The 20,278-nt window shown below is 50.3% G+C and overlaps 1 protein-coding gene across 3 annotated transcripts in view; it reads right to left on the reverse strand.

Moving 5' to 3' along the window:
• Window positions 1-20,278, reverse strand: part of ANKRD27 (ankyrin repeat domain 27) — a 51,840-nt gene that overhangs the window by 19,870 nt on the left and 11,692 nt on the right. For 2 of the 3 annotated variants that reach the window (XM_077754639.1, XM_077754637.1), the window contains exons 3-17: window positions 14,916-15,026; window positions 12,864-13,020; window positions 11,995-12,149; window positions 11,500-11,559; window positions 11,357-11,410; window positions 11,182-11,247; window positions 11,016-11,092; window positions 10,238-10,359; window positions 8,729-8,807; window positions 8,106-8,238; window positions 3,720-3,812; window positions 2,552-2,679; window positions 1,892-1,974; window positions 1,401-1,516; window positions 963-1,055 (exon numbers count right to left, since the gene is read on the reverse strand). In XM_077754639.1, the coding sequence (XP_077610765.1) occupies window positions 963-1,055; window positions 1,401-1,516; window positions 1,892-1,974; window positions 2,552-2,679; window positions 3,720-3,812; window positions 8,106-8,238; window positions 8,729-8,807; window positions 10,238-10,359; window positions 11,016-11,092; window positions 11,182-11,247; window positions 11,357-11,410; window positions 11,500-11,559; window positions 11,995-12,149; window positions 12,864-13,020; window positions 14,916-15,026 (1,527 nt within the window). The remainder of the gene's footprint in view (window positions 1-962; window positions 1,056-1,400; window positions 1,517-1,891; window positions 1,975-2,551; window positions 2,680-3,719; window positions 3,813-8,105; window positions 8,239-8,728; window positions 8,808-10,237; window positions 10,360-11,015; window positions 11,093-11,181; window positions 11,248-11,356; window positions 11,411-11,499; window positions 11,560-11,994; window positions 12,150-12,863; window positions 13,021-14,915; window positions 15,027-20,278) is intronic. The other variant, XM_077754638.1, reaches the window with a different exon arrangement.

Raw genomic sequence — 20,278 nt, forward strand, 5'->3', positions numbered from 1 at the left:
AGAAAGTAAGTTGCATGAGGCACCTGGGTGGCTCAGTCAGCTATGCGTCTGACTTCAGCTCAGGTCATGATCTCATGGCTCATGAGTTCGAGCCCTGCATCAGGCTCTGTGCCGACAGCTCAGGGCCTGGAGCCTGCTTCGGATTCTGTGTCTCCCTCTCTCTCTGCCCCTCCCGTTTGCGCACTCACACTCTCTCAAAATAAATAAACATTAAAAATTTTTTTGTTTAAAAAGTAAGTACAATAGGGACCCCTGGATGGCTCTGTCATCTGTCAGTTAAGTGTCTGACTCCTGATTTCAGCTCAGATCATGATCTCAAGTGAGTTCAAGTACTGCATCAGGCTACACACTGTCAGTGCAGAACCTGCTTGGGATTCTCTCTCTCCCTCTTTTTTTCCCCCCTCCCCTGCTTTCTCTCAAAATAGTTTTAAAAACTTAAAAAAAAAAAAAGAAAGCTGCATAAAAATGTGTAGGGTATGATCTCATTTCTGCACATCAACCACCTAGCCCGGCCTAACCTGTTTAAACCTACCCCTGCGTCACCACACAGAGAAGAGTGGTGACGGAGAGAGAGTGGGTAGGCAAAACAACACACAGTTAAATGTCAAGTGGAAACCGAAACGATACAATTTTTGCTATCACTCCAAACCCCAAAACGTAAAAACTGAATAGGAACAGAGGTAGGAACCAGATGGCAGGAGGGATGAGTGACGATGACTGAATTTCAGGATAAGGTAACGGGCAATTAAAATTTAGATTTCTGTTATTCCAACAGAGCATCTGTAATAAATTTAAGATGTTTTTAATGAAAAAGAAACCACACGCTGGAACTGTGTGGAACGTTACGTTCCAGTAACGATCGACATAAAGGGACACCGCCCGTCAAACCGATTGGAAGGGCACCTGTCTCCAGGGGCTGGAGGGGGTGAACAGCTCCTCCGGGAGCGGGAAGCGCCACTTACGTCCTCGTGGCCGTAGGTGCAGGCCAGGTGGAGCGGCGTGTTGCCGTTGTTGTCTTGCACGTCGGCGCTGGCCTTGTAGTGCAACAGCAGCAGCTTCCAAAAGAGAGGAGAGCGCGGTGAGCCCGGCCGCCCAGCGCGCAGGCGCGCAGGGCCCGTGGGAGGCGTGGCCTGGGGTGCCGTGGGCGAGGTGGCCCGTTTCAACCTGCAACCGCGTCTCCCTACGCCGCGATTAAAAGTATCCATCACCCTCAGCCTTCCCTTCGAGGCGCTGAGGCATTCACGGTTAAGGCCTGGCGCCCAAACCCTCTGCCCCGAAGCCATCGCATTGTGTCAGACCCACACCGGAGGGTTCCGTCCCGTGGGCCTACAGCCCCTTGGGCTCATACACGCGGCCGCACCCTGAGGCTGCAGCCGACCCAGGGTGCGACACCGGCTCACCGTCACGCTCTGATAGCCCTTCTGGCACGCGAGATGAAGCGGGGCCGACCCGTGGTAGTCCGTGGCGTTCACCACCGCGCCTTTGGAAACCAGGAGGTCAATAAGGGATGCCTGCCCTGCGGAACAGAAGGATTGCACCACAGAGAAGGAAGGAGCAGAGGCTCTCCAAACCCTGTATGTGAAGCCCCAGTATTTTACCCTCTTGTTCTCTGGCAGGAGACATACCAGAAGAGTCTTCCTGCTTGAGAGAAACCTGAGCTAGTATCGAGTCAGACTCTACAGATGCAGGACACTGTAGGGTGTCTGGCGGGGGTTCAGCACCAGGCCACCCCTCAGCAACATAAGGTGGTGAAAGGGGTACATGGCACTGCCCCTTCCACCCCCAATTCCTCTGCCCTGTCAGTCACGCCTCTGCTGGACCCCTCTCCCCTCCTCCCCATCCCTCTGCCTTAAAAGCTCACCCAACCAAAGGCCAACCCAAGACCACATACCACAGAGGGCAGCCACATGGAGGGGTGTATGACCCCTGTCGTCTCTGGAAAATGGAGTGACAATGGAGGGATCATTCAGCCTCCTAAAAGAGGAAGAAGATACAGAAAAATACATCCTTGAAACAGAAGGGCAAAGCCTCTCCCTACCATGCTGGACATGCCAGGGTCCTGGGGCTAGCGGACGGATCTCAGGGTGTGAGCCAAGCTGGGTCTCTTTAACAGCTTCCCAGAGATCATCCAGGCCCTGTTTGGCCTCCTGCGGGTGATGCTGCCGGTTCCAGCATCCCTCCCCCCACCCACCCCTCCAGGCCTTGACACCCAGCAAAAACAGCTTGCAAACAGCCTGACGAAGGTAAGGTAAAACCCAAAGGGTTACTGGGAGAAGCTGACATCTCTCCCACCCTAAAATCTACTTTCTATGGCTGGGCAGGCTCCATGCCCGCCTGCTCTGGCATCCCGCCCAGCAGAGTGCCGAGTATTTTATGACCTTTATCCTATCCGATTCTCCAAAGAGACGGGTGTTTTTGTCTTCACTTTACAGCCGCGGAAACAGAGTGTAGCGAAGGGAAGGTCTTTATTCAAAATGGCACAACCAATAGTGGAAAAGCCCTGTCCAGGCCCATGCCTGCCGTTTGCTGGCCTCCCCAGGGACCTTCTTACCCAGAGACCAGTTTCTCACAGTCATCGCAGAAGCACAGAGGGTGACACATCCTTTGGACGGCATCTTTATCTTGGTCACCTTGGCTCAGAAGTCTTTCTACCTCTTTCTGGTTACCTGAAGCAATGTGCTAAAAAGTGACATCAAAAATAAGGAATTACTTGCTTTTTAAGGCATGAATGTTTGGAACATCCTTACAGAAGCCGGGATCTCCATATGGAGACAGGACTTGCTCTTTGGGACGTGTTTCAAAATAACCTGGCGGACAGGGCGACTGGCTGGGGGTGGAGACGAAACAAAACGAAGATAGCCACGTGGGTGTGCATTTATACTCTATTCGTTTTTGGAAATGTTACAAATCTTCTGTAACTTAAAATGATGCCGATGTGGCAAAATTCCCAAAGCAGTGGTGGGGGAGGCCCACACCTCCTGAACCTCAGCATGGGTGCTGACTCCTCGCTAGCACACCCCTCGGTCCTGTGCCCCTGGATGCTAACAGAGCCTCGGCCTGAGGGGAAGGGAACGGCTGCAGTTAGCAAGAGGTCCCATCAAGAAACAAGCCTAGGGGGCTCACCCCCGTGCTCCTCTCAGGAGCTCCTCTGCCCCAAGGAGGCTCAGAGGGTGCTCCACCCACGCAATTGGGTTCTGGGTCTTCAGAAGCACCCACAGGCTCCCGGAGATGTGCCTTCACTCGGCCCTCGCTGACTACCCAGCCTCCCACCTGGCCAGCCTCCCAGGGCTCAATGCATGAGCGATGAAACCATCACCAGGCGCCACACTCCCACAAGCATCAGTGACATGGGGCCCCCGGGGCCCAGGAGAGGTGTCAGCTCTGCAGAGGCCACCAGTGAGGCGCCACAGAGCAGACCTTGAAGAACAAGTCATATTTTGCCGAGTGGAGAGAGGACAGCCCGGGCAGAGGGCTGTAGGGGAGGCCCGGTGCCCTTGGTGTGCCAGCCCCTCCTGGCTGCGGCACAGCACACCCCAGGGGAGAGGGGCAGACGTGAATGCTCAAAATTCCCCCCACCCACCCGGAGCACTGCGGGACTGCAGTGTTTCACCAAGCGGACCGCCCTGATGGCTTCCGCAGAGACCCCAGAGATGCAAAAAGAGACCCCAGAGATGCAGGAAGATGAAACACTCCTCACACACCTGAGCCCACAATCTTACCTTAAACAGACAATCGATGGGAGTTGAAGTCATCTGAGACAGTAAGCTCATTCTCTGCTTCAGGAATAGCCTGTCACCAAATCCTTCAGACTCCTGCAGAGAAAACCCAACAATCTGTTTTACCAGCTTGTCACAAGATGTCAGTACAGACCCTTCAAAACAGAGAACCCGGGAGCAGTCCTTGCTACTTCGCGCAGAACAGGATCTCGGCAGCGCCTCTCTCCATGAGCCAGAGAGCAGAGCCTCATCCGGCTGGGAGAAGCACCTCCCGTCTGTCCCCACAGGAAGCAGCAGCCGTGATAGTCCCTTCCCAGCAGGGACGTGGGCGAGGGGTGGCACGCTGTCTCTCTGCACCCGTGTGTGGAATGTGTCATCACTGTGTGTGGAATGTAGCGTGCACACACCATCACCCTCCGGATGGAAGCCTGGACCATCCTGTCTTCCTCCTCCTCTCAGACTGCTGTCCTAACGCCTGCCCATTCCTACCCCCTGCCACTTTATCTGGGCATACAGATGAGAAAACCATTTGACGGGCTGTTCTGCACTTCTCCGTGTCAACCAGCAGGAGAGAGGGGGGGTCTTTTGCTCTTCTCACACACTTATGAAATTAGCAGACAATATGGCCACTGTTCCCAAATCGTAGCACATACCAGAGTCCACCCTAAATAATAAACTCAAGTCTTCATATTGCAGGTAATGTCTACCTAGCTACAAAAATCTAAAAATGCATCCCTCCTTTATGAAATAATTCCTCACAAGTCATGTCAATGCTCACTGGAGCACCTGCAACTTGACTAATGACAAATGAACTTCCCCAGAAGATTCACTGGGAAGTAAGGGTGGTTTCTTCCCCAGCTGGTTGCTGCCAGAAGAACTCCCCAAACCCTGACAAAACGATGGGAGAAGGCCCTTTATGGCCCTCTAAGTTCTGATGTTAGAGATCTGGCTAAAGGCAGAGACCAAGGCACCTTTAAGAATGGCCCATTTCTGGGGTCCTCTGTCAGACAGGGTCCCTCACACTGGCTCCTGAGGGGGTTAGCCCAACACACACACACACCAACCCCTCAGGGTGAGAGCCATATTGCTCCTGTCTGCCATCAGCTACATAAGGCTCTAACAACCTGTTTTATTCAGTGCTTTATTTTTATTTTATTCAGCAAACCAGCTTAAAGTCAGACGAATGTCAAAGACGTTGTTGTTCAGGTAAATCTGGGGTCCCTGGACTCTGGGTAACTATATGAATGGCAACGCTGAAGAGGGGCAAGTCCTGAGGGCTTGAATCTTCAAGGAGAAAGGAGCTACCAGAAGAGACCAGATGTCAGCTCAGATCTATTTGGGAAAGGGGTAAATACTATTTATTAGGAAGCCAATAAAGAGAAAAAGACCAGAAGCCCACAAAGCTGGAACAGAGAAGGGTACCGATTCTTTCAGAGTTCTCCCCGTTTTTTGGTCTACAAAGGTTAAACTAGAGTCATCCCATTAATGCTCATTTTCAAGAAGCTAGTCTTTATTTAAGTCTTTATGCTTCAAGAATATATATAAGGTTACCTCAAGTACAATGACACCTTCAGGGGTAAAATTTCTGTGAAGCAGCCTTGTATTATATAAAGAGGCAATGGTAAAACACAATTTGAGTTACTAATACTTAGTCCTTAATGCTTTTCAGAAGCCTCACCTGCTGTGCGGGGATACACTTGAGCTCCTTCCCCAGGAAAGGCCACCGACATAGAGCAGTGGACTCCCACATTCCAAGATGGAACTGCACTGGTGACCAGAATCCAGTCAGCAGCTGGGGCCAGAGGCAACAGCACTGGCAGAATCTCAGGGCCAGCATCACAAAAGACAAGGAAGCCACACTCCCTGCTCAGTCAATAAAGTAAGGGGCATCTCTCAGGCCTGACCCACTCAAGACCCCAGGGACTGGCTTCACAGCCAGCTGTAAGGATGACGCACACCTTGTCCCTACATCTGATGGGACCAACCACCCCCCACCCAGAAAGGCCAGGACCAGGGTCAGACACCACAGACAAGAGGGGCACACTGGACTGTGTCCCTACCTTGCCCACCCAAGTTAATGGCCTTCCTTGGGGCCATCCATACAGGATGCACCAGAGAACCTGGAAACAGAGATGCCTGGATGCAGGGGTGTCGAAAGAGCAAGTGAAGGGCACCAGGATCACCTTGTGCTTCACAAAGGCACGTTCAAGTACCCTATTTGTTTCTTGTAAACCCCTAGCAAGAGGTCAAACATACAGCATCATCTTCAGTGTAGACAAGCAATGGACATAAACTTAGACAGACTTGCCCAAGGGCAAACACAAGGTATCAGGTTCAAGCCAACATCAGCACAAGAAGGGCCACCTCTCAAAACTCCCCCAAATCCAGTGCCACCTGACTGGCTCAGGTGGTGGAGGATGAGACTCTGGATCTCGGTGTTGTAAGTTCGAGCCCCATGTTGGGGATAGAGATTACTTAAAAATAAAATCTTAAATAAATAAAAATTCAAAAAAACAAAAAACAAAAACCAACCAAACAAACAAAAACAACTATCCCAATCCCACTCGGGACATTGTGTGAAGTCCAAGTGGATGTGGGAAGCCAACTGTTGCTCTGTGGTCACCCACCTCCTTACATTCTGGTCAAAGGCTTCAAGTGTTGGGCTTCCTGCCTACACACCACAGAGAGTAAGCAAGCAGGATAGCTGTGGTGCAGGACGGGAACAGCAAAGGGACAGCAGCACCCTCAGGAGGCAGGCACCTCCCCCCAGGTGACCAGGGGGATGGCAGGGATTCAGTCTCCGTGCCAACAAGAAGAGTATAATCTCAAATTTTGGTTAAAAAATACAATTGTATAGACACAGGAAAAAGGTATATACCAAAACATCAGTAAGGCATCTCTAGCTGGTGAGTTTATGAGAGGTATTTGTCTTCACTGCAACTTTACACGGCTGGTCCTTGAACAACACAGGTTTGAACTGCACGGCTCCACTTATACGGCGACGGACACAGCACTGTACTCTAAATGTATTTTCTCATTCGTGTGTTTTTCTTAATAATGCTTTCTCTTCTCCAGCTTACTTTATTATAGTAATATGATATACAATACTTCCAACATATAAAATATCTCTCTTTTTAAAGTTTTTTTTTTTGCAATGTTTTTATTTATTTAGTTTTTTGGGGTTATTGGGGGGGTTGTTTTTTGTTTTTTTGGTTTTTTTTGAGAGAGAGACAGAGCGCAAGCAGGGCAGGGGCAGAGAGAGAGGGAGACAGAACCTGAAGCGGGCTCCAGGCTCTGAGCAGTTAGCACAGAGCCCGACATGGGGCTCAAACTGATGAACTGTAAGATCATGATCTGAGCCAAAGTCAGATGCTTAACTGACTGAGCCACCCAGGTGCCCCCAAAATATGTCTTAATTGACTGTTTATATTATTGGTAAGGCTTCTGGTCAATAGTACGCTACCAGTAGTTAAGTTTTTGAGGCGTTATACGCTGATTTTCAACCACGTGAGGAGTCAGCAGCTCTAACCCCTGTGTTGTTCAAGGGCCAACTGTATATTGCAAATATTATTTGTAAGCAAGAAACAATCAGGAAAAAAAAAAAGACTATTGTTTTGGGAAAAAACAACATAAAACGCTATATATGATATAAATTATGTGACGTATACAGGGAAGGAAAAAAGACAGGAAAACACATACACATGTTAACAATGAATGAAGTCAGGGGAACTGTTTTTACCCAAGTGCACCTACCCAGGCAGGCCTGTAGTTTTTTCCAGATGTTTTACCTTATCATTACTTGGGGAGATTCTAACATCGGCAGAAAATTAAGACCAAGGGAGTGTTCAATCCTCAGGACTCCTGGTTTGTAATACAGCAATCTCTTCATTTTATTAATTTCAACTTTGTGATTTCTAGGAGTCCTGTCACATTTTGCTGGCTGGGGAAAACAGGCCGGCAACGCAACCTTGGTTTAAGATTCCCACACTTTGCAAAGAAACCTAATCACTTCCCCTAAGCAAAGCTCGCCAAGTAAATAATAAGACCAGTGAGTCCTAAAATTGCATTTATTAATAGCCTTATCTAGATATCTAGGTATCCAAACTCATGGTTTCTAGCCTCCCTCACCTGCCTATTCTTTTGAGGTGAGGATTAATGAAGCAGGAGGTTAACCATGTGAATCCCGGTCATAACTGCCAACTTTCACAACCAATTGGGTGCTTAGTGTTTCAGTCTGCGGGGGGACTGTCAAGCCTCACAGCCCTTCGACAGCGGAGGCCTCGTTCTTGGGAGACATTTAAGAATCCCCCTCCCCACCCACCACCCTCAGAACCCTACCGAACATGCCCTGACACCCACAAAGAAAGGCCAGGGCAGGAGGGATCTTACGGGCGGCTTAACGGAGAGGCTTCCTTGCCGAATATATTCGATTGCAGCCTCAATGGAGGTCAGGCAGTATCCCAATTCATCTTTTGCTGAGCTGCTAAATCTGAAGTTTTTGATATAACTCAAATTTGCCATCCTAACAAAAGGAAGAAGAAAGTGTGATTGTTGTTTACCCCATCCACACCTCTCCAGAAACAATGCTATCGGCGTGAGTGATTGAAGTCCGCTAGCTCCGGGGAGCTATGACTGCTACCCCCTTAGCCCCGAGCGCACGTGCAATTAGGAAAATAAGTACCACTACCTGGTCATTTCCTGGAGTTATGCTAGTTTTTAAAAAGCTGATTATTGTAAAGTGAACCAGGGGTTCCCATCGGAAGAGGATGGGCTTTGGAGTTGGAATGGAAGCCAGCTTCCTATTCCATCACTGACTAGCTGCATGTTCCAGAACAAGAAGTATAAGCTCTGTGGACCTAAGTTTCCCCATCTGTAAGAGGAATGATAGCCACCCCGTGCAGAACAAATCCAGGGCAGGCCCAGCAATGGACTCGTGAGGGGCGCTCAATCTCCTGTAGTTATACTGAAATCATTTTGCCATTTTCAAAAAATAGTTTAACAGAAAATATTACCAATTGGGGATCTCTGTTTTCACAAGCAAATACAGCAGGACGGAGAGCAGATCGTCAGCACACATGGTCTCCAAGTTAACTGCAGGAGGGAAACACAGGTCTGAAGCCGTCATGAGACTCAAGTAGACCAACAAGCCTATCGACTCCCCACCGTCATCCAGCCCACAGAACCGCAATCCAGTAAGACTATGCCTTGGGTAGGGAGAGGTTCGGCTGTACAGTTTCCTTTACACTGTCCGAAACAGACGTTCCCTTGAGGGGAGTGCCTAGCACTCTCGGGACACGTGCAAAAGAAAGGAATTCCAAGCAGGCTCCCCCTCACCACCTTGCAGGATGGTTGAAGTCAGGGAAGGTGGACAGAGGTGTGCCCAGAGCCACCTCGGTAAGCCTCTTCCCTCCTGAGATTATTTCCGCTTTATGTACTGCAGGACCTAATGCTCACGCGTAGCTTGTTCTCCATTTTTTCCACTTTGAAATTTTAAGGAGTCCATTCGCTAATCATTCTAAAAACCCGGATAGTGCAAAAGGGCACATGGATATGACTCCCTTTTGCTTTTTTCTTAGCTTCTTTTGCTTTCCTTTTTGTAATGGAAAATTCTAAACATACACAAAAATTAGGAAGAGCGGTCTTATGAACAGCTGCACCCCCATGTACCCGTCACCAGCTTGGCTCCTTTTTCTTTAAGATTAAAGGTGTTTAGTTTTAGCCAGAAAATGTTATCAACCAAACATCTTCAGACTGGAACACAGCTGCAGAAGGGGGTCAGAGGGCGGCACTGGACCAAACAAATGGCCCTAAATATCCTAATGTGGCCATACCCCCATACCCTAGTGCCAAGACAGGTTCAAGAGAACACACGACAGGAAGTTTAAAATCAATCATACATGCTGCTGTGTTGGCAAGTTCAGACTTGAGGGGACAGTGTCATTCACTTTGGAAAGTCAGGTTCTCAAAGGACCTACGCAGCTTGGATTCTGATTTATGTATCGGCCACATGATGTCCGTGCAGCTGTGGGGAAGCCTGGCTCATTTTTGAGACCGCTACTTCTCTGCCACCATTTCCTTACCTGAATCATGCCTCACCTACCTCCTCCCCCCATTGCTAGGCACCCACGCATCAGAGCAGACTCCAGGGTGCTTGCTCAGGAACGCTCTGCTGCGTAGGAACCCATCTGAATGACCCTTTAGGATAACAATGCCCCGCGGCGCCTGCGTGGCTCAGTCGGTTAAGCATCTGATTTAGGCACAGGTCATGATCTCACGGTTTGTGGTTCAAGCCCCACGTCAGGCTCTGCTGACAGCTCAGAGCCTGGAGCCTGCTTTGGATCCTGTGTCTCCCTCTCTCTCTCTCCTCCCCAGCTCATGCTCTGTCTGTCTCTGTCTCTCTCTCAAAAAATGAATAAACGTTAAAAAAATTTTTTTTAAAAAGAGAGAGAGAACACTGCTCCTTAACAGACTCCTGCATCTGGATGTATCCACGCCCCTGTTGGGCTCCGCTGAGCACAAACCTCTCTGGCTGGGAGACTGCGTAATTAGCTGTACCACCTTTCGCAAACAAACCAACTTCTGCTGCGGTGAGGTGCATTTGTTCAGCTGGGCCAGCTCTCTCTTTGCACGAGGTATGTTGAAACTGCAAAATAATTTGGCAAGTGACAACTTGAGACCCCAGCTTATAGGCCCTTCCACCTGGGCCTACTATACTGCTGATGACAAACTATGTACTGAAAAACAGAAACAGAAACTCAGAAGCAATCTGGCTCAGGTCAGTGGCAAAACTCAACCCATTTGAATGTCCCATTCAGGATGCAAAAGGATATTATAGCTGCATGAGAAAATTAGGGGGGAAAAAAGTCCTTAGCCCCAGAGTGAAATTGCTCAAAAGGGCTCAAACTGTTGAAACATAAACACTTTAGGCAGTTTCGTGTCCTAATGAGATATAAATTAATTCAAAGGCAGGTGCCTCTCTGGCAGGCCTCCCTCAGACGGGCAGGTGAGACATCCGCACGCAGGAGCCTCCTGGGCAAGCGTGTGCTGCCGAGAGGCCAGCCGTGCAAAATCCCGCCCCGGAGCTCCCACCCAGCTGACACGACAGGTACAGGAGGGTGACAGCTACGAAACACGCATCCACCAACCTCAGCCCTTTATCTCTGGCCACAGAAACCCGCGCCGTTCCTCGGTGTGAACTAAGTCACACCAGCGTGCAGTCCCTGTCGCGGACAGGCCCGCTTCCAGAAGCAGTGCCCCATCCCCCCCAGGATGCCAAGCCCCTGCGGCACAAACCCTTACCTGCACTCGGGTTTCACACCAATATCCTTCTGCTGAAGATCCTGAAGGCTCCTTGTGATTTTGTTAAAGGCAGCATCCTAGCAACAGATTTTAAGGAAGCTTCAAATCTCTTAGAAAAAGTTCAGAAGGCAGCTTCCAACAGGGATGATGGTGACGGAGAACCTACCTCGCTTGCCTCCATCGTCCCCACGTATTTAAAGATCAGATCATAAATATCGTGCTGGACGTACATCTGTGGAACCAATGCACAGACCGCCGTGGGGGGGTGTGCAGGGGTGACAAGGAGAGACCCCCCCACCGGCGCCGCTGCCTTCTCTCCCCTCCCCGCCCCGGCCTCTTACCTCCACTGCCTGCTTCAGCAGGTTCATCTGGGCCTCCTGCTTGGCAAGCATTTTCTGCGGGACAAGAAGGTAGCACCGTTAAAGAGCTTGCATCGGCGCGCGGGCAAACCGCCGTTCTCTCTTTTCAGAGTCCTGCTGCTTACCAGCTGAGAGTCCCTCAGAAGCTGCTGGAGGCATTTGGTGTAGAGGGCGTTCACCGAGTCCTGTGCAACAAACACAGAGAAACCCGTCACTCTCACAGTCTGAGGCGACGACACAGAACCCAGGATGGGTGATGTGTCCCAGAGTAAGAACATCTCACAAGATGTATTTCCTGTATTTAAGTCCTAAGACAAGCTTATCAAATAAAATGATGTGATTGTTTTCAACTTTTCTTTTTTTTTAGGTGTATATGCATGAAGGGCAGGAGAAAATTTCCTTTGGGCTCAACATAGGTGATAATAATATTCATCTTTGTAATTTGTCATGTTCACATTTTCTCCAGTGGCTTGTTCTACTTTTATAAGTTAGAGAGGAACATTTAAACAAAACTTCCGACAGCAGGCAGCACAGTTTCGGAGTGAACGGAGAGGGGTCCCCGTGCTCTTGAACTGGCCTGAGGCAGGGCATGTCTGGCAAAGCAAGACACAGCTACTGACTATGTGATGACGCAGGCTCTTTCTTTCACATTCCCGGAAGGTTCGCTGGAAAGAGGCAATGCTCCTGTCGAATCTCTCCGCGTGTCTTCCCAAAAACTCTCTCACATCTTCGATGGTTTTCAGGGAAAAGGGGTCTGAAGATGTTGAAGGCTCTTCTGAAAAAGAGACAGAGAGTCAGAATGGCAGAAGCCTTCACAGGTTCCTAAGGTGGGGGAAGCATCACCTCCTTTGCCCTGCTTCCCCAGGGTCTAGAGCCCCATCTCCCAGAGGAGGAGAGGAGTTATTTCAAGATACTACCCAAGAGCAGCTCAGGGTCCAGACAGCCTGGTCCTCTGGAAACCCTTTCCCTGGACAAAACAATTTGAGACCATGGGCATGAGCCATGAGGCTCTGGTGAAGAAGCCCTGACTCCTGACAATAAAGGCCTCACAGTACATCTGACACACTGCTGTCTCAATTTCCTGGAATGACTGAAGAATTATTATTTATTAAAAATAATGAGCTCTCAGAGAGGCACAAGAGTGAGGTGGCAGGATGGGCAATGATGGTATAAGAGCTAGCTAGCTAAGGCCCAGTCAAAGCCAGGACTGCCGCTCTGCACAACTCCAGGGGGCAACATTCACACAGAGGTCTCCATCAATACTGCCTCCTGGAGTTGTATAATGTCCAACCTGTGCAACCATACACCGCAGACCCAAGCCACATTGTCTTGGCTCTGGATGACTTTTTGAGTAAGTCTTGGGGGAATTATTGTAAAGTTATGCAGGTTAAAAGTGGGCTCTTAAATAGTTTATAGGATGTTTATAACAGCTATGTCAGGAGGAAGTTCAATAAACCTAATTTCCCAAGGGTTTGTTTTCCCAGAATACCTGAACTCTCTCTCTTTTCCAAAGGATGGGCTATACACAGGATGCTGAAACTTTCTTCTTTTTCATTGTAGAAAGTTTCTTCAAAGAGAATGGGCACTGAGAGAAGACAGGCGAATCCAGTTCCTAATTTGATCCTGTTTCCTTGTATAAAGACATCCTGGAACAAGAGAGTCGTCACTGCACCCACAGCCATGGCGCCCATCCTTCCGCTCTCAGCGGGCCCCCAACAGGGCACTTCTTCCGACCTGCCCGCCTTCGCTCCAGTGTGGGTTTGCAGTGGGGACAGCACACGAACACTCTTCTGCTTAGCTCTTTGATACGAAATGTTTTCTTTCTCCTTTGTTCACCCCGTAGCTGCAGCTACAAGGTACCCTGATCCCTTTTAAATATTGTGGCAGAGAAGCATTACGCTGCTCCTCAGAGCGGAAGCAAACCTGTGCCTCTGGGAAAGGAGGAAGGAAGAAGGCTCTTCTAGAATGATCTGGCACGCATGCTGCCATCCTGGCCACATGCACCGCTCTGGCCGTGGTGGGGTTGCCTGGGGAGACAAGCCGTAAGCCGGACTCCTGTGTCCTCCATGGGGATTTGGGTTCCCCGAAGAGAACAAACTGACAGTGACTGGCAGGGCTAACAGGGCGGCTGACCCGGGGCTGGCGCCCCGGCGACCCTGTGTGTTGTCCCTCCTTTCCCGCCACAGGGCCGTTGGGACCGAGGGACCCAGCCACGGGACAACACCGGTGTGCCTGGACTCGCACCCGGCCTGGCGAGGAACGGAGCCGCCCTCTCTCAGAACCTTCTATCTCAACCTAAAAAATAAGAAAACGCAGGGCATTTGGGTGGCTCAGTGGGTTGAGCGTCCGACTCTTGATTTAGGCTCGGGTCGTGTCTTGTGGTTTGTGGGGTCGAACCCCACGTCGGGCTCTGCGCTGACAGGATGGAAACTGCTTGGGATCCTGTCTCTCCCTCTGCCTTTCAATTTCTCTCTCTCTCTCTCTCTCTCTCTCTCTCAAAATAAATAAAGGAATGAAAATGCAGACCCCGAAGTTAACATCAACAAGAAGACAGACTGACATCATGTGTCTCCTGTCACGACAGGCCGCGAGAGATGAAATACCCCCTCCCCCCGCCTTCCGTGAGGAAACGTCTGAGAGTCCCATGCTGAGGAACAGCCTACAGAGCAAAACCCAACTGTCAATGTCACGACAGACAGAGGCAGCCTGAGGGCCGTTCCACATGGGAGAAAACTAAAAAGACTGAAACTGAATGCATTGCATGATCCTGGATCTAAAAAGAAAAAAAAAATGTTTTCTATAAAAGGGAAAAATTATTTGAATGATTAGCACAGCTCTATGAGGACGGCATATTGAGCAGTATCCTACTGTTAGATTTCCGGAGCGCGACCACTGCTGTGGCTGTGCAGGAAATCCATGGTTTTAGAATAAAGGGACATGGTGTCTGTAACTCACACTTACTTTTTCTGAAAAAGGTTCAGAAAAAGTAATAATGGTGTGTGCGGGGTGGGAGGGAGGGACTGACAGAACAAATGTGGCCAACATGCTAACAGCTAACAGCTAAGCTAGCTGGGGGGGGCGCTCCTTGTACTTTACTGAAACTTTCTGTGGGTTTGAGATTATTTAAAACACCCTATTTTTTAAAGATTTAAAATTCATCCCTGATGTCCAGTCTGTGGCCAGGAAACCAATGATCTTTCAGGAGCACTTATCAGCAGGAGGCCCACATGCTGAGGGAGAGATGCCAGCCCTCCCCGCCACACCTGCCCCATCCAGGAGGCGCCCCATCCCCCTCCATCCCTTCCCATCCCAGGCAGAGGTCTGGCCAGGCCCTGCTCATGACTGGTGTCTCCTCCTACCCCTCAGGGCTGCGGCTGCTGCTGCTGCGTGTGTGTGTGTGTGTGTGTGTGTGTGTGTGTGTGTGTGTGTCTCAGAGCCATCGTTTCTCACAGACGGGACAGGACGGGCAGGCTTCCCTACCCTCCCCCACTCCCAAAACACCGAGTGAGCAACTCTGGTTGACCCAGGAAGAGATGAATACCTTTCCATTCAAGGTCTGAAAGTGTTCTTCCACTGGTATCAAAATATAGGACTCGAACTGACACGTCGACTGGACACTGCTTGACAAGCTTCCCTTGCAGGGCACCAGGACCTGGAAAACATGAGGGTGAGTGCTAAGGGACGTGCCACCCACAGCTTCAGCAGGACAGGCTGCATCCTGCTGTGGGGACCGGGGTGATGGAGGTCCTGGTGACGAACCTGTGCTCCCCACCTGGGCACAGGGGCGGGCGGTCACGGGCGCCCTGCATCCCACCCCCTGGGTGCCCCACTCTATTCTCAGCAGGCTCAGGGATGGTTCCAGATGAAGACAGGTAGTTTGGAAAAGCAAAACTAAAAAGGCACACGTAGTGCAGCTGCCTGAACGAGAAACCATGCACCTTGAAGACGGTTTCCTTCCTGTCTTTTCTCTCTTTTTTTTTTTTTTTTTAAGCCTCATCAATCATAGTTTGTAGTGTGAGCTGCAGAAACACAGCTTCCTGTACCGACTGTCACCTCCACCAACGCGTCCTGGAGGGCCAGACTCTGTCTTCAGGGCAGGCTCAATGTGAGACGTGAACTTTGGCCCGACCGTGGCCACCATGCCAATGGGGCACCAACATCGGGTCTGAGTGGCTCAGGGACTCTCTCAAACCCAAGTGTACCCAGAAGGAAAATGACGGCCTGGTCCCTCAGAGCCCCATCTCCTAAAGCAACCCAGCACAAAGCAAACAGCTTCTGCGCTATCCCCATCATACAGACAAGGAAACTGAGGCTCAAGGGAACTAAGGAACCTGTCCGGGTCACAAAGCCAGTGAGTGGCAGAGCCATGACTCAAACTCCTGCCGCCTCCTAGAGCCAGTGCTGGAAGCTCCGCCCAGGACCGGTGGAAGTGGCCCCTGCGAAGACACCCTGAAACTCTATAGCCTTCAAGAGTGGCCGTCATCAGGGGGTTCCTCAGGTGGAGTAGAAAGAGCAACACGGCCTCGCCCCCCACGGGGGTCGGGGGAACACGCCAACTCATCACAGCAGCACAGCCTCAGCCCCCACGGGGGGTGGGGAGGATTCGCCAACTCCTCACAGCAGAAAAAGGAAGTATTTGTTGAGAGAGAACACAGCCCTGTGGATGAAGAGGCCTCATCCCTCCTCAAAAAAATCAAGAATGAATCAGATCAACACTGAGATTTAACTACCCATTTCAGGAAACACAGGAAAGAGAGGATCGCCATCAACACCACCACATGACTGCAACTAGCAAAAGTCAAAATGCAGGAAACTCTACAGGGTGAATGACCTGGATGAATGAATTGCAAAGAGAGAGAGAGAGAGAGAAGGAAAGAAAGAAAGGAGAGAAGAGAAGGAGGGAAGGAAGGAAGGAAAGAAAGAAGGAAAAAAGGAAAGAAGGAGGGAAGGGAGGGAGGAAGGAAGGGAGGGAGGGAGGAAGGGAAGAAGGAAGAAAAAGAAAATGAGGACAGGGGAAGATAAAACTAAAAAGACACATAAGGCTGTGGTGATGGCTTCAGAAAGCTACACAAGTGTCAAAACTGACCGCATCTCACACACGAAGTGCGTGCAGCTCTGCGTACTGCAGTTTAGCTCAGCAGTGAGGAGAAAAGACAGATTTAAAGACTCCTCAATCCAATATAACTTGTGGATCTCCTCTGGACTCTGATCTGAACAAACCCACTGCAAAACAGACAAACAGACAAACGATTATGAGATGGTTTGGGAAATCTGACTAGATCGTTGACAGCACTGAAGAGCCATTGAGGACATTTTTTAGCAGTGATAACGGCATTGCGGTTACAGTTTTTAAAAGAGTCCTTATCATTTAAAAACACATCCCTAAATATCTACAGATGAAACCACATGACAACCTGACATATTTTTCTGGGATCTGCTTCAAAACAATCCAGTAGCTGAGGGTGGAAGGCAGGAGGGAGCAGAAATGACATGTGACCAGCCACCGAACCGATCACTCCTAAAGCTGGGTGATAGGTGCATGGGGCTCTTGACATTACTTTCTTCTTTTATCATATGTTTGATATTAAGCTTCATTGGTGGAGCATGTGACTTTTTTTAAATGTTGATTATTATTATTTTTTTAAATAGTTTTATTTATTTCTAGGAGAGAGAGAGAGACAGCGTGAGCAGGGGAGGGTCAGAGAGAGAGGGAGACACAGACTCTGAAATAGGCTCCAGGCTCTGAGCTGGCGGTCAGCACAGAGCCCGACGCGGGGCTCGAACCCACGAACCGCAAGATCATGACCTAAGTGAAAGTCGGAAGCTTAACCAACTAAGCCACCCAGGCGCCCCTAAATGTTGATTATTTTTGAGAGAGACACAGTGTGAGCAGGGGAGGGGCAGAGAACAAGGGACACACAGAATCTGAAGCAGGCTCCAGGCTCTGAGCTGTCAGCACAGAGCTCGATGTGGGGCTCGAATTCATTAACTGCAAGATCATGACCCGAGCCAAAGTCAGACGCTCAACAGACTGAGCCACCCAGGCGCCCCTATAGAGCATGTAACTCTTAACCTTGGGGTCATAAGTTTGAGCCCCATGTTGGACACTGAGATTACTTAATAAAAGATATTTTTGAAAAACATAATAATTTTAAATTTTAATAGAAGAAAAACTTAAAGAAAGTAAAGGGAGGCCATCAGGTAGAAGCCTGAATTGAGGGACACCGTCATGGCCGCAGGGAGCATAGAAAAAAGAGCCTGGGGATCTGAGGGCTGGCACAGGCAAGGGAACACCATGAACCAGACCTGGGGAGGGTTTAACGTCCAAACTCAGGGAGGCCTAGAGATGGTCCTGTGCCCGCTCTGTGGATTAAGGTGTCACACGGTCCCGTGGGAGAGACCAGGACCTTCTGAGGTGCCTCAGAAAACCTCACCCCAGCTGTGATTCCATTCTATTTACCTGTTTACAGGTGCCTCCTCTGCCTCCCTAACTTGAATTGAGCATGAGTGGCCCCTGCTGCACTGATCCCTGTTACTGCTCACTGTTCCACAATACAGTAGGCTCTCGGTCACTGTCTGTTGAGTGAGCAGGGGGTCCTCTAGCCTCAAGGCCCCCAGTTTTCAGGCAGACGATGCTGCCTGGAGCATTTCATCACAGGCAGAAGGCAGCAGGCAGGCCTGGTGGAGAGGGCGGCGAGGAAGCCAGCCCCTGGAGGGCAGAGACATGGAGCGGCAGTGAAGCTGCCCACGGGAGGCGGGGGTCAAGTGCAAGGGCCTCAGGGACTCTCCCAAGACAGCGCTTGAGATTGGAGCAGATGTCATGGAGATTACAGCCTACACAGAGGCCACAAAGTTTACAGTCTCCAAGTAGACCGTAAGTTGGGGACCTGCTTCTTTCAAAGATTAACAATAAAGCTTTTTATTCTAGCCCCTTTATAAAAAATTTTAAAATAACAGTAATTAAAGACAGGACAGTAGAAGAAAAGTGAGAATCTGCATTAGTGCCACTGCTGCAGGGTACACCCGACTGCTCTCCAGGATACTCTGGCACTCCACGGGGACCCAGGATGACTTCTGTCCTGACTGTCATTCCTCGTAGCTACGAACAGCCTGCTTCCAGAATTCCCTGAAGGCATGCGTGCTCCCCCTCACCTGTGTGATTGTGGAAACCCAGCACAGTGCTGGCATGTAGTGGGTGCTCAATAAATGTTTGTTGGGTAGATCTATGCTGAAGGAGTCCTGAGAACGGGAATATGGACCTTGGCGCCCTCAGCTGGCCCGTCTAAGTATTTTACTTGAAAGCCAGCTCTTTGGCACTCAGAGGACATGATGACAGGTTCCCAGGCCAGCCTTCAAAAGTCTACATACCCCATAATTAAAAGACCGCAGGGAGAGGAAGAAATTTAATCTCCTTCTGTAATTTCTGTTCTTCCTGTAGGCAGATGGGCCCAGCCCTAATCCCCCTGGGAATCCTGGAGGACTGTCCCGACACCTCCTGGACAAGAGTCCCAGGGAGGCGGTGGGCCTGCCCAGCCTACCTGAAGAAGCCACAGTATATAATTATCTGGATGCTAATTAAATAGAGGCAGTGTGGGGTGTCACAGGCCTGTGGGGCTGGAATCTGGGAAACGTGGGGAGCAAGAGCGTCCTTTGTCCAGGTAGACAGCAGGTGATGGCAGGAGGCGGCCTGCCTGGATGCAGAGGCATCCCAATCACAGGAAGGTCCTGAAAGGAATCAAACTCAAGGAGGGATGGGGCAGGGGAGGGGGACCGCCAGGTGCACTGTCAGCCGCCACACGCACTGTCACCTGGGGATGAGGTGGCCAGCGAGCTGTGACCTAGAAAGGAGTGTGAGGGGCAGGTAACCCTGGGCGGGGGGAACTTGCATTCAAAAGTGATGATCGCAGTGTTTTAGAGCCCAATAAAAGTCTCTGATCCCCAGGGCTGATTCAGGGGCAGCCAAACTTGGCCCAATGGCCAGACCCCATGGAAAGAAATTCAGCTTTCACCTGCAGGGGCAACAGGGACCCCTGAGTGGTGGCAGAAACGAGAAGAACTCTTCCAGAGGCTACTGGAATATCCTTTTGCATTCCACCAGCAGACGTGGATGGAACACTGTTATGGGTCAGACTTTATGCAGCCAACAGGGGCAGGAGCCGGCCACCAACATGTGACCGGGCAGAGTCAGACGGCAGCAGTTAGCTCCTCACGGTAACTTCTGCAGGGAAGTTGGCCTCACTGACTCTCTCCCATCTACTAGAGGCCAGAAAGTCAGTGCTACCAAATGGGGACCTTGGACAGCTCCTGGTCGACCCTGAAGATCCCAGGAGGGGCTGGAGTAGAGACCTCGGGGGTCACTGGGAACTCGGGACGACACAGCTTAGGAAGAACCTCCCGTTCCTCGGGGTAGCCAAAAGGAAGGTGACCAAGATGCCCAAGTTCTTATTCAAAATCTCCCTTTTGCTGAAGTGAGCTCGAGTGGGATTCTACCGCTCGCAGCTGGAAAAGCATCTTCCTGGGGACAGGGACCATGCTATGTGCTGGCAGCACAGTGGCGAGTAAAACAGACGGGCCCCACAGGCTACTCGCAGCATGGCATTCTTAGAGAGCAAGAGAAAGTTACACAGAGCACACTCGTATCTAGACAGCATTTTTAAAAGCAGTATAGGACAGAGGTGGGGAGGAAATAGGTCCCAGATTCGGGGAGGCCCTCCCAGGCAACGTGACTGCTTTGCGTCCCATATTTCTTCCCTGTGACATGAACCACAGCTGTGACTGGTATATATCTGCCCAGAGCATGGCCATCTCTCCCACTAGAATGTAAGCTCTATAAGGGTAAAGACGGCAATACACATTCCCATATATTCCTACTTACTGCCGAACCCTCGGCATCAAACATGGTGG

Source organism: Crocuta crocuta, unplaced genomic scaffold, assembly GCF_008692635.1.
Source record: "Crocuta crocuta isolate KB4526 unplaced genomic scaffold, BGI_CrCroc_1.0 scaffold121, whole genome shotgun sequence".
Classification (NCBI taxonomy): domain Eukaryota; kingdom Metazoa; phylum Chordata; class Mammalia; order Carnivora; family Hyaenidae; genus Crocuta; species Crocuta crocuta.